The 12,327-nt window shown below is 66.8% G+C and overlaps 1 protein-coding gene across 1 annotated transcript; it reads left to right on the plus strand.

The window, feature by feature from the left end:
* The first annotated feature begins 245 nt into the window (after nucleotides 1-245).
* On the plus strand, nucleotides 246-12,120 carry ACADVL (acyl-CoA dehydrogenase very long chain). The gene is given in 21 exon segments (XM_039499883.1): nucleotides 246-397; nucleotides 774-852; nucleotides 1,578-1,646; nucleotides 1,994-2,066; nucleotides 2,285-2,349; nucleotides 2,558-2,692; nucleotides 2,781-2,925; nucleotides 3,481-3,610; nucleotides 3,719-3,844; nucleotides 4,314-4,512; nucleotides 5,949-6,053; nucleotides 6,889-6,975; nucleotides 7,081-7,143; nucleotides 7,329-7,383; nucleotides 7,386-7,429; nucleotides 8,274-8,371; nucleotides 8,548-8,620; nucleotides 8,804-8,876; nucleotides 9,536-9,608; nucleotides 9,894-9,969; nucleotides 11,205-12,120. Coding segments are annotated over 21 exon segments (1,968 nt in total). The 5' UTR covers nucleotides 246-335; the 3' UTR covers nucleotides 11,343-12,120.
* The last annotated feature ends 207 nt before the right edge of the window (nucleotides 12,121-12,327 follow it).

A 12,327-nucleotide genomic window follows, 5' to 3' on the forward strand; every position in this document is an offset into this window, starting at 1 on the left:
TGACCCGGGGGGGATAGTCTGTAGGGGGGATCCCTGGGGTGGGGGGAGGGGGGTGAGTCGGGGGGGATCCCTGGGGGAGGCCTGTGACGCGGGGGGAGGACTAGACTGTATGGGGGACCCCTGGGGTGGGGAGGGGTGTGAGTGGGGAGATACCTGCGGGGCGGTGACGTGTCCTCATGACATCACGCCCCCACTCAGTGGCCTTTCCCAGGATTCCCCGCCCCAGCCAGGCCCCTCCCCCCCCACCCTCCGCACCCATAGGTGGGGGGTGGGGGGCGGGGCCGGCCCGGTCCCGGTGACCTTGCGGGGAGGGGCGGACAGACGGACCCGGCACCATGCGGGGAGCGAGAGCGGGTCCCGGGCTCTGCCTGCGGCTCCTGCGCCGCCCCCCCCGCGGGTGAGGGGGGGGAGATGGGGGGGTGGGAAAAAGGAATGTGGGAGTAGGAGGTGGGGGCATTATAACGGTGGGGAGGAAGGCTCTGGAGGAGGAGACAGCTGGGGAGGGGCTGGGGAAAGGGATGTGTGGGGGTGGGCAGGAGAGGGGAACTGCGGGGGGGGCAGGAGTAGGAAGTGGGTGGGGGAGGGGAATTGGGGGACATTGTGAGGGTGGGGGAGGGGAGAGGATGGGGTGACCTGGATTAGGTTGGGGGGGGGGGATGACCCCAAAGGGGTGGGAAGAACGGGGAGGGGAGCAGCAGGGGAAGCGGCTGCCTCTCCCTCACTCCCCCCCCGCCATAGGCCCCCACCGCTGACCTGTTCCCGTCTCTCTCCAGCTCTGGGGGGCCCCTGGCCGGGACATACCCCACCCCCCTGCCCTACGCCACCTGTCTGTACAGCACCCATGCTGCTGAGGTAAGGACATGCGGGGGGGCGCTCTCCCCACTGTCCCCATCAATCTCTCACGTCCTGCCCCAAAATCCCAGTGAGGCTGTTAAGCAGCCGCCCCGCCCCAGAGGTGGCCGCATCTCAGCGCCGGGCGAGGGGTCCCCGGGTAACCGGCCGCCCCGCCCCAGAGGTGGCCGCATCTCAGCGCCGGGCGAGGGGTCCCTGGGTAACCGGCCGCCCCGCCCCAGAGGTGGCCGCATCTCAGCACCGGGCGAGGGGTCCCTGGGTAACCGGCCGCCCCGCCCCAGAGTTGGCCGCATCTCAGTGCCGGGCGAGGGGTCCCTGGGTAACCGGCCGCCCCGCCCCAGAGGTGGCCGCATCTCAGCACCGGGCCAGGGGTCCCTGGGTAACCGGTCAACCCACCGCAGAGTTGGCCGCATTTCTATTTAATACTTGTGTTACCTGGAATCTCGGCGAATTTATCTGGGTGAAAGGTTTTGTTATTCTGGGATAAGTCACGGGACAGAAGTATTTAGAGGAAAGGTGACAGCCGAGTTGGCGGGGTGGGGAAGGAGACCAGGAGGCTTTAACATCTGGCCTGGTCCCCTGAGAACAATACCAGCCCCTTCCCCCAGCTCTGCCGGTGTCCCTCACTCCCGACCCACAGCCCCTGCCCCCCCCCAGCTCTGCCGGTGCCCCTCACTCCCGACCCGCAGCCCCTTACTGACGCGCTCTGTCCCCCCACCCTGCAGGCTGTGCTGGAGAAGGCTGGGGCAGGGACGGCTTCCCCGACAGTATCGAAGACCAAGTCCCTGCTGGGGGTACGTGCGCCCCCACCCCTAAACCCCGCTCAGGGGCCCGGGGTGGGGAAGGGGTTTGTGGATGTGGTCTCTCCTTTAACCTCATTTCCCCACTCCCATTCGAGGGGGATTGTGTGTGGGGGGGAGGTTTCCAATCCCCCCAGCCCCGGTTAGAGGGGGGATCGCCGGAGTCTGATGTGTGTGGGGGGTCCCTCTCTGGTTGGAAAGGAATTGACAGCGTTTGCTGATGTATGGGGGTTGCCCCCCCCCGCGTTTTCCCCCTGGTTCAAGGTTGAGTCGGGGGGGCGTTCCAAAAGGGAGGGACAGGACCCCGATTGCCCCCCCCTCACTCTGTTCCCCCGCCCCAGGAGTCGAAGTCTTTCGCCATGGGGATGTTCCAGGGTCGGATGAACACGGAGCAGGTGTTCCCCTACCCGTCAGGTAAGGGGGAGCTGGGGTGGGGAGGGGAGTCTGGGGTGGGGGTGGGGGGCTTGCTGCCCCCACGGTGGGGCTGGGAGGAGGCGGGGCTGCGGGGAGCTGCCCGTTGGCTTGGGGTGACTCGAAGGGGAAGTTGGGGCAGGGAGGTTGAACCCCCACCCCCACACACCCTATTGGTCCTCCCCCATCGCTCACCACCTGACTCTCCCCCTGCCCCCCAGTGCTGACCGAGGAGCAGGTCCAGTTTCTGAAGGAGCTCGTGGGACCCGTCAGCCGTTTCTTCCAGGTGAGGGGGACTTTTGGGGAGGGGCTGGGGTTGTTTTAGGGGCTGGAGGGCTGGGGTTGTTTTAGGGGGCTGTGGGGAGACATGGGTGAGGGGGAAGGGGCTGAGTTTGGGGGGGCTGTGTGGGGGGGGGGCTGGGGGTGCAGGCGGGTGGGCGGCGGCCTGGACGGGGGCCCCTCCCTCAGACTCCCCCTCTCCCCCCTGCCCCCAGGAGGTGAACGACCCGGCGGCGAACGACTCGCTGGAACGAGTGGAGGACCGGACCATGCAGGGGCTGAAGGAGCTGGGGGCCTTCGGGCTGCAGATCCCCCCCGAGCTGGGGGGGCTGGGGTTGAGTAACACCCAGGTGAGACCCCCCCCCATTCCCCACCCCCCCCGACCCAGCTGGTGCCCCCTAGAGGGGAAGGGCCCCGCGCTCACCCCTTTCCCCGCAGTACGCCCGGCTGGTGGAGATCGTGGGGCTGCACGACCTCGGCGTGGGGATCACGCTGGGGGCCCATCAGTCCATCGGCTTCAAGGGGTTGCTGCTCTACGGGACGCCCCAGCAGAAGGAGAAATACCTGCCCCGGCTGGCCACCGGTGAGGAGCGCGGTGGAGGGAGGGATGGGGATAGTGGCGGGTACGGGAGGATTGGCGAGGCAGGGAGGAGGGGTGGGGATAGCGGGGGGTACGGGAGGATTGGCGAGGCAGGGAGGAGGGGTGGGGATAGCGGGAGGGGGTACGGGAGGATTGGCGAGGCAGGGAGGAGGGTGGGGATAGCGGGGGGTACGGGAGGATTGGCGCGGCAGGGAGGAGGGCGGGGATAGCGGGGGGTACGGGAGGATGGGGGCACAAGAGGATTTGGGGTACGGTAGGACGGGTCGGGAGAAGCGGAGGGGGTACGGGAGGATTGGCGAGGCAGGGAGGAGGGGTGGGGATAGCGGGGGGTACGGGAGGATTGGCGAGGCAGGGAGGAGGGCGGGGATAGCGGGGGTACGGGAGGATTTGGGGGGCAGGAAGCTAGAGGAGGATTTGGGGAGCATGGGGAGGCGGGGGCCTAACGAAATGGGAGTGGCCTAATGAGTGGGAGGGGCTCTGGAAGGGCAACACCTCCCAGCGTGTCACCTTGCCCCCCCCCCCACCTCCCCTCCCCAGGAGAGACCATCGCCGCCTTCTGCCTGACGGAGCCGGCCAGCGGCTCGGACGCCGCCTCCATCCGCACCACCGCCCGGCCCAGCCCCTGCGGCTCCTACTACACCCTGGACGGGGGCAAGATCTGGATCAGGTGCGCCCCGGCCCGAGGGGGGGGGGCGCCGTGGGGCGCAGGGCTGGGGACTCCCCCAGGCATACCCTCCTTTCCTGACCCCCCCCCCACATCTCTGCCCCCCCACAGTAACGGCGGGCTGGCCGACCTCTTCACCGTCTTCGCCAAGACCCCCGTGAAGAACGAGGCGACGGGCGAGGCGAAGGAGAAGATCACGGCCTTCATCGTGGAGCGAGGGTTCGGGGGGGTCACCCAGTGAGTGTCCCCCCAAACTCAGCCCGGCGGGAGGGGGCAGGTCGGGGCGGGGGCAGAAGGGGCGGCCACTGCTAGGGGGGCATCTGTGAGAAATGGTGGTGTTTTTTGGGGGGGGGCATATTTTGGGGTTTGGGGGTTTCCGGGCATAGCATGACTCTGGTGGTGGGGCGTATTTCAGAGGTGGCGTATATTGGCCGGGGGCAGGTGCGTTCTGGGGTGTGTATTTGGGTATTTCAGGGGTGGGGTGCTCCGGGGTGTACATTTGGGGGGCTGTTGGTGGTGGGGGGCGGCTGTATTTCAGGGCATAGGTTTGGGGGGTATTAGGACGTATTTCAGGGCATGGGTTTCGAGGGACGTTGGCGGGGTCTGTACGGGGGGGGGGAGTTGGCCGGTGTCTTTATTTCGGGGTGTACATTGGCGGGGCTGGATTTTGGGGCCTCGGCGCCTCCTCACCCCGCCTCCGTGGCAGCGGCCCCCCCGAGAAGAAGATGGGGATCAAGGCGTCGAACACGGCCGAGGTGCACTTCTCGGGCGTGCGGGTGCCGGCGGAGAACGTGCTGGGCCCGCCGGGCGCCGGCTTCAAGGTGGCCATGAACATCCTCAACAACGGGCGGTTTGGCATGGCGGCCGCGCTGGCCGGGACCATGCGGGGCGTCATCGGGAAGGCGGTGAGTGTCCCCGCGGGGACGCCCGGCGCCCCCACTCCCCCCCACGGCGCCCCCCGTCTCTCCAAAGTGACCTCCCCGCTCGTCCTCACAGCGACCCCCCTCTCCCTCTGGTGTCCCCATCAGTCCCCCATGGCGATCCCACTCCCAGTCCCCACGGCAACCCTCATCTCCCCACAGTGACCCCACACACCTCCTCACAGCGACCCCATCTCCTCTGGTGTCCCCATCAGTCCCCCAGTCCCGCCACGGAGACACCCCACACTCCCCTCATGGCAACCTCATCTCCCCACAGTGACCCCACACACCTCCTCACAGCGACCCCCTCTCCCTCTGGTGTCCCCATCAGTCCCCATGGCGATCCCACCCCCACAGTCCCCTCATGGCAACCCTCATCTCCCCACAGTGACCCCACACACCTCCTCACAGCGACTCCCATCTCCTCTGGTGTCCTCATCAGTCCCCCATGGCGATCCCCCTCCCCAGTCCCGCTACGGAGACACCCCCCCACACTCCCCCTCCTGGCAACCCTCATCTCCCCACAGTGACCCCCCCACACACCTCCTCACAGCGACCCCCATCTCCCTCTGGTGTCCCCATCAGTCCCCCATGGCGATCCCACTCCCCCCAGTCCCGCTACGGAGACACCCCCCCACACTCCCCCTCATGGCAACCCTCATCTCCCCACAGTGACCCCCCCACACACTCCTCCTCACAGCGACCCCCATCTCCCTCTGGTGTCCCCATCAGTCCCCATGGCGATCCCACTCCCCAGTCCCCCCACACTCCCCCTCATGGCAACCCTCATCTCCCACAGTGACCCCCACACCTCCTCACAGCACCCCATCTCCCTCTGGTGTCCCCATCAGTCCCCATGGCGATCCCACTCCCCCAGTCCCCTCAGTGACCCCACCCCCCCACACTCCCCTCATGGCAACCCTCATCTCCCCACAGTGACCCCACACTCCTCCTCACAGCGACCCATCTCCCTCTGGTGTCCCCATCAGTCCCTCATGGCGATCCCACTCCCCACGGCGATGCCCCCACTGTCCCCTCAGTGACCCCCACTTCCCCATTCTCCCCATGGTGATGCCCCTCACTGTCCCCTCAGTGACCCTCCCCCACTTCCCCATTCTCCCCACGGCAACCCCTCATCTCCCCAGTGACCCCCACGGCAACCCCCTATCTCTGATGGTGTCCCCACTTCCCCATGGTGTCCCCTCTCTTCCCCAGTGATGCCCCTCTTCCCAGCAGTCCCCACAGTGACCACCATCTCCCCCCTGGTGTCTCCACCAGTCCTCCCCCTACGGCGACGCTCATCTCCCCACAGTGACCCGACCCCACTGCCTTGTGGGAATTCTGCCTCCCCCAACTACCCCATTGCATTGTGGGATATTTCCACGCCTGACGGTTGGGTTGCCTTCCCCCCACCCCGCCAGGTGGAGCATGCAGCCAGTCGCACCCAGTTTGGGGACAAAATCCACAATTTCGGAGCCATCCAGGAGAAGCTGGCACGTATGGCCATGCTGCACTATGTCACTGAGGTGAGACTGCTCTGCCCCAGAGGTGGCTGCATCTCGGTGCCGGGCGAGGGGTCCCTGGGTAACCGGCCGCCCCGCCCCAGAGGTGGCTGCATCTCGGCGCCGGGCGAGGTGTCCCTGGGTCACCGGCCGCCCCGCCCCAGAGGTGGCTGCATCTCAGCGCCGGGCGAGGGGTCCCTGGGTAACCGGCCGCCCCACCTCAGAGGTGGCTGCATCTCAGCGCCGGGCGAGGGGTCCCTGGGTAACCGGCCGCCCCGCCTCAGAGGTGGGCACATCTCAGCACCGGGCGAGGAGTCCCTGGGTAACCGGCCGCCCCGCCCCAGAGGTGGCTGCATTTCAGCGCCGGGCGAGGGGTCCCTGGGTAACCGGCCGCCCCGCCCCAGAGGTGGCTGCATCTCAGCGCCGGGAGAGGGGTCCCTGGGTAACCGGCCGCCCCGCCCCAGAGGTGGCTGCATCTCAGCGCCGGGCGAGGGGTCGCCGAGTCACCGGCCGCCCCGCCCCAGAGGTGGTCGCATCTCAGCGCCGGGCGAGGGTCCTGGGTCACCGGCCGCCCGCCCCAGAGGTGGCTGCATCTCAGCGCCGGGCGAGGGGTCCCTGGGTAACCGGCCGCCCCGCCCCAGAGGTGGCTGCATCTCAGCGCCGGGCGAGGGGTCCCTGGGTAACCGGCCGCCCCGCCCCAGAGGTGGGCGCATCTCAGCACCGGGCAAAGGGTCCCTGGGTAACCGGCCGCCCCGCCCCAGAGGTGGCTGCATCTCAGCGCCGGGCGAGGGGTCCCCGGGTCCCCGGCCGCCCCGCCCCAGAGGTGGCCGCGTCTCACCTGTGCTGTCTCTCCGTGCAGTCCATGGCGTACATGATCAGCGCTAACATGGACCAAGGAGCGGCCGATTTCCAAACGGAGGCAGCCATCAGCAAAATCTTCGGCTCGGTGAGGCTCCGCGGGGCGGGGAATGGGGGGGAGTCCCCGGGGACCCCAGCCGGGGGTGCCGCAGGGCAGGCGCATGACCGTGGGGCTGTGGGTTGGTTTCCATAGGAAGCTGCCTGGACGGTGACGGACGAGTGCATCCAGATTATGGGCGGGATGGGCTTCATGCAGGTGAGTGGAGATGCTCCCCCCCCCCTCCAGCCTCCCCAGTGCCGGGATCCCCCCACCCCCAGCCGACCTGCTCTGGCACTGGGACTCCCGCTGTCCAAGCCTTGTCCGACTTCCCACCCGGGGCCTGGATACTCGACCTCCCCAGGGTGCCAGGACCCCCTAACGCTGCCCCCACCCCACCCCAGGACGCCGGCGTGGAGCGGGTGATGCGGGATCTCCGGATCTTCCGGATCTTCGAAGGACCAACGATATCCTGCGGCTTTTCGTGGCTCTGAACGGCTTCCAGGTGTGGGGGTGGGGGTATGGGGCTGGGAGGGCTACTTGAGGGTCTCCAAGAGGGGTGCTGCGGGGGTATGGGGGTGGAGCTTAAAGGGGGCTGTGGTGGGGAACAGGAATTTGGGGGAGAGGAGGATATGGGGGCTGTGGCGGGAGGATTTTGGGGAGGGGGAGGAGCTCAAAGGGGGTTGTGGTGGGGAGATTTGGGGGTGGGGAGGGCTATGGGGGCTGTGGCGGGAGGATTTTGGGGAGGGAGGAGCTCAAGGGGTTGTGGTGGGGAGATTTGGGGTGGGGGAGGGATTCTGGGGTGGGGAGGGGTGGGGGCTGTGGCTGGGAGGATATGGGGGTGGGGAGGGATTCTGGGGGTGGGGAGGGGTAGGGGCTGTGGCTGGGAGGATTCTGGGGGTGGGGAGGGCTATCGGGGTGGAGCTCAAAGGGGGTTGTGGTGGGGAGATTTGGGGGTGGGGAGGGATTCTGGGGTGGGGAGGGGTAGGGGCTGTGGCTGGGAGGGGATATAGGGGTGGGGAGGGTAGGGGTGGAGCTCAAAGGGGGTTGTGGTGGGAGATTTGGGGTGGGGAGGATTCTGGGGTGGGGAGGGTGGGGGCTGTGGCTGGGAGAGGATATAGGGGTGGGGAGGGCTATGGGGTGGAGCTCAAAGGGAGAGGGGCTGTGTTGTTGGGGAAAGGATGGGAGATGATCTGTGGGGGGGGTTGGGGGGGGGCAGGAGACCCGGGACAGGGTTTGCTGGGGCGAGGGAGACCCTGGAATGGGGAAGGGGCTGGTTCCTCTCTGGGAGGGGGGGGGATGTCCGTGCCCCCCCCCCACAGGTCACTGACACCCCCCCCCCCCCGCAGAACGCCGGGAACCAGCTGCGGGGGCTGCAACAAGCCCTGAAAAGCCCCGTGGGGAACGTGGGGCTGCTGGCGCAGGAGGCCACCCGGCGTCTCCGCAGGTACCGGGGAACCTCCCGGGGCTCTTGATGGGGCGGGGATCTATGGGGGTCACTCTCGGGGTCCCTGGGATGGGAGGTTTTGGTCCTTGGAGGGGTGCAGGGGGGGTGGAGGGGGGAGCGCTGCCCTTGTGTGTGTGGGGGGGGTCCCTCACGTGCCGTCTGTTCCCCCCCCCCAGGAAAGCCGGGTGGGGCTCCGGGATCACCCTGAGGGACGTGGTGCACCCCGACCTGGACCCCAGCGCCGAGCAGGGGAGGCTGGGGACTGGGGGCAGCCGGGGCGGGAGACTCCCACGCCTTCCAACGCCCCCGACTCGCACCGACCCCATGAGATCCCCATTTTGGGGTTGGATCTCGGGGCGGGGATGTTTATGGTGTGGGTCTGCCCCCCCTGCCCGCTAACCCTGCCCCCCCCGTTGCCTCTCCCCCCCCCAGCTGGTGCGCGGGGTCGATCTCTTCGGGGCCACGGTGGAGGAGCTGCTCCTTAAATACGGCAAGAAAATTGTGGGTGAGTGGATTTGGGGGGAGCCCTGGTGGGGGTGGAAGGGGGGCCTGGGTCGCCGTCCCTCCCCCCACATCTGTGGGCTGCAGCGTGCGGGGGGCTGTTTGAGGGTTGGGGGGGAAGGTTTGGGGGGCCCCCATGGCTGCAGGTGGAAAGGTTTTGGGGGCCCCTGGCAGTGAGAGGTTGGGGTCCCAGGGGTGGGAAGATTGGGGGACCCCCATGGCTGCAGGTGGGAAGGTTTTGGGGGCCCCTGGCAGTGAGAGGTTGGGGTCCCCAGGGTGGGAAGATTGGGGGCCCCACGCCTGCAGGTGGAAAGGTTTTGGGGGGCCCCCTGGCAGTGAGAGGTTGGGGGCCATGGCAGCAGGTGGGAAGGTTTTGGGGGCCCGTGGCAATGAGAGGCAGGGGTGGGGAAGGTTGGGGGTCCCAGGGCTGGGAAGATTGGGGGCCCCGTGGCTGCAGGTGGGAAGGTTTTGGGGCCCCTGGCAGTGAGAGGTTGGGGTCCCCAGGGGTGGGAAGATTGGGGGCCCCACGGCTGCAGGCTGGGAAGGTTTGGAGGAGCGAGGGTTTGGGGGCAGAAAGGGTTTTTGGGGGGGTCGGTGCACTGGGGAGGAGCAGGGAAGGGGGTTGTTTGGGGGCTGGCTCTGCCTGACCCCCTTCACCCCCAGACGAGCAGTTCGTGCTGAAGCGGGTGGCGGATGGGGCCATCGATCTCTACGCCATGGTGGTGCTGCTCTCCAGGTGATGCCCGGGGCGGGGGGCACGGGGGGGCTGGGGGGGCGAAGGGAGCTTGGAGGGGTTGGTGGGGCCAAGGGGCATCGGGGGGCGTTAGTGGGGGGATGCTGGTCTGGGGTGTCCCCCCTCCATCCGGGGGGGGGCTGTGGGGGAGTGGGCTCACCCCTTGGACTGGGGGCTCTGGGGGAGCGGGTCGGGGGCCTTTCCATGTGTTTCTAAGGGGGTTCTTGGTTTCAACTTTTTTGGGGGGGTCCCCCATTCTAATGGCTTATCTCCCCCCCCTCCCCCCAGGGCGTCGCGCTCCCTGGCCCAGGCCCAGCCCACCGCCCAGCACGAAAAGCTGCTCTGCGAGACCTGGTGTGAGGAGGTGAGTACGGGGAGGGGGGGCGGCCCCCCAGCCAGGCCCACGGCCCCGGAGCCCCCTCCAGCCGCAGCTGGTGTCTGCTGGCTCCAGCCCTCCCGGTTCTCCCCCCAGCAGCCTGTCCATCCATCGCCCCTTCTTCCATCCCTCCATCCATCGCCCCTTCTTCCATCTGTCTGTACGCTCCTCTGTCTGTCCCTGCCGTCCACACCTCCGTCCCTCCATCCCTTCCTCCGTCCCTCCATCCATCACCCCTTCTTCCGTCCGTCCATCCCTTCTTCCGTCCGTCCATCCCTTCTTCCGTCCGTCCATCCCTCACCCCTTCTTCCATCTCTCCATCCGTCACCCCTTCTTCCATCCGTCTGTACACTCCTCTGTCCGTCCCTGCCGTCCACACCTCCGTCCCTCCATCCCTTCTTCCATCCACACCTCTGTCCCCGTTTCTTCCACACCTCCATCCATCACCCCTTCTTCCATCTCTCCATCCCTTCTTCCGTCTCTCCATCCCTTCTTCCATCCACACCTCCGTCCCCCGTTCTTCCATCCCTTCTTCCATCCCTCCATCCCTCACCCCTTCTTCCATCCATCCGTACGCTCCTCTGTCCGTTCCTGCCGTCCACACCTCCGTCCCTCCATCCCTTCTTCCATCCACACCTCCATCACCCCTTCTTCCATCCCTCCATCCCTCACCCCTTCTTCCATCCGTCCCCCCACACCTCCGTCCCCCCACACCTCCATCCCTTCTTCCATCTCTCCATCCCTTCTTCCATCTCTCCATCCGTCACCCCTTCTTCTATCCGTCTGTACACTCCTCTGTCCGTCCCTGCCGTCCACACCTCCGTCCCTCCATCCGTTCTTCCATCCCTCCATCCATCCCTCCATCCGTCACCCCTTCTTCCATCCGTCTGTACGCTCCTCTGTCCGTCCCTGCCGTCCACACCTCCGTCCCTCCATCCCTTCTTCCATCCACACCTCCGTTCCCCCTCCATCCACACCTCCACCCCTTCTTCCATCCGTCCCCCCACACCTCCGTCCCTTCTTCCATCCCTCCATCCCTCACCCCTTCTTCCATCCCTCCCCATCCACGCATCTCTCCCTCCCTCTCTTCCCCCCCCCGCCCACTCCTCTCTTCACCGCTCAGTGCTGGTGGGGGGATGGGCAGGACTTTTTTGGTGGTGGTGGGGGGTGTCCGTGCCCATCTCTCACCCCTCCCTTTCCCCTCTCTCCCTGTCTCGCTCCAGGCCTACGAGCGCCTCACGGCCACCCTAAGCCCGCTGAGCACAGACGGCGCCCGGCACACCTTCCGGCAGCTGCGGAGCATCTCCCGGGCCGTGGTGGAGAGCGGGGGTGTGGTCTCCCCCAACCCCTTGGGCTTCTGAGCCCCGACGCAGCTCCAGCGGGGACAGGGGAGACATGCCTGGGACACTCTGAACCCCCAAACTGGCCCCTTCCACTTCCCGGCATACACCTCTGCCCTCTCCCTGAAGCATCTGGGAATGGAGGGGGGGGCAATTAGTGGGGTACTGTACCCCTTTCCCTTCCCCCAATACGCCCAGCCTAACATGCTACCTCTGGGATATAGCTCTTCTGCTGAGGAAATGCCTTAATGTGCCCCTGTTGGAGGAGGGGGAATGTCTGTTTCGAGGCTCCCTCAAGGACGGGAAATGTCTGTTTCGAGGCTCCCCAAGGAGGGGGGAAATGTGTCTTTTGAGGCTACTCTGGAGGAAGCAGTGGGATCTGCCGTGTAGGAGGAGAGAAATGTCTACCCTGGAGGAGGGGGGAACTACCCAGGGAGGTGGAAAGTCTTTTTCGAGGCTCCCCCAAGGAGGGGGTAAATGTCTGTTTCGAGGCAGCCCCATGAAGGGAAATGTGAGTTACAAAGGTCCCCTCTCCCCACTGGGGATAGATCTGAGCTTTAATCAGCCATAGCTGCGTTATGTTCCCCTGATGATGGGTCGGTTTTAGGGTCGGGGAGGTGCCAGCCGGTTGGGGGGGTTGCCTACAAATCTTGCACCTTTGGGAGAAAACTGGGCACGCTGACACTGATGCCCTCCAAGCAGGGGTGCCCCCAGAAATGGGGCTCCCCCGATCCCAGCCGGCATCAGCCCGGCCCGGCTGCCGTTTCCTTGTCAGTAATAAATCAAATATTTTGGAGGACTGGATGCGTTACAACCGGGACTTCCCTGTGCGGCTGCTTTGGGGGCTGGGGGGGGTGGATTTGGGGGGAAGCTGGGGTTCAGACTCTCGGGTGGGGATTAGAGCAGGGGGGGCTGGGAGCCAGGACTCCTGGGTTCTCTCCCCGGCTCTGGGAGGGCAGTGGGGGCTGGTGGTTAGAGCAGGGGGGTGCTGGGAGCCAGGACTCCT

The sequence above is a fragment of the Mauremys reevesii genome, linkage group 14 (genome assembly GCF_016161935.1).
Source record: "Mauremys reevesii isolate NIE-2019 linkage group 14, ASM1616193v1, whole genome shotgun sequence".
In the NCBI taxonomy this organism is placed as follows: Eukaryota; Metazoa; Chordata; order Testudines; family Geoemydidae; genus Mauremys; species Mauremys reevesii.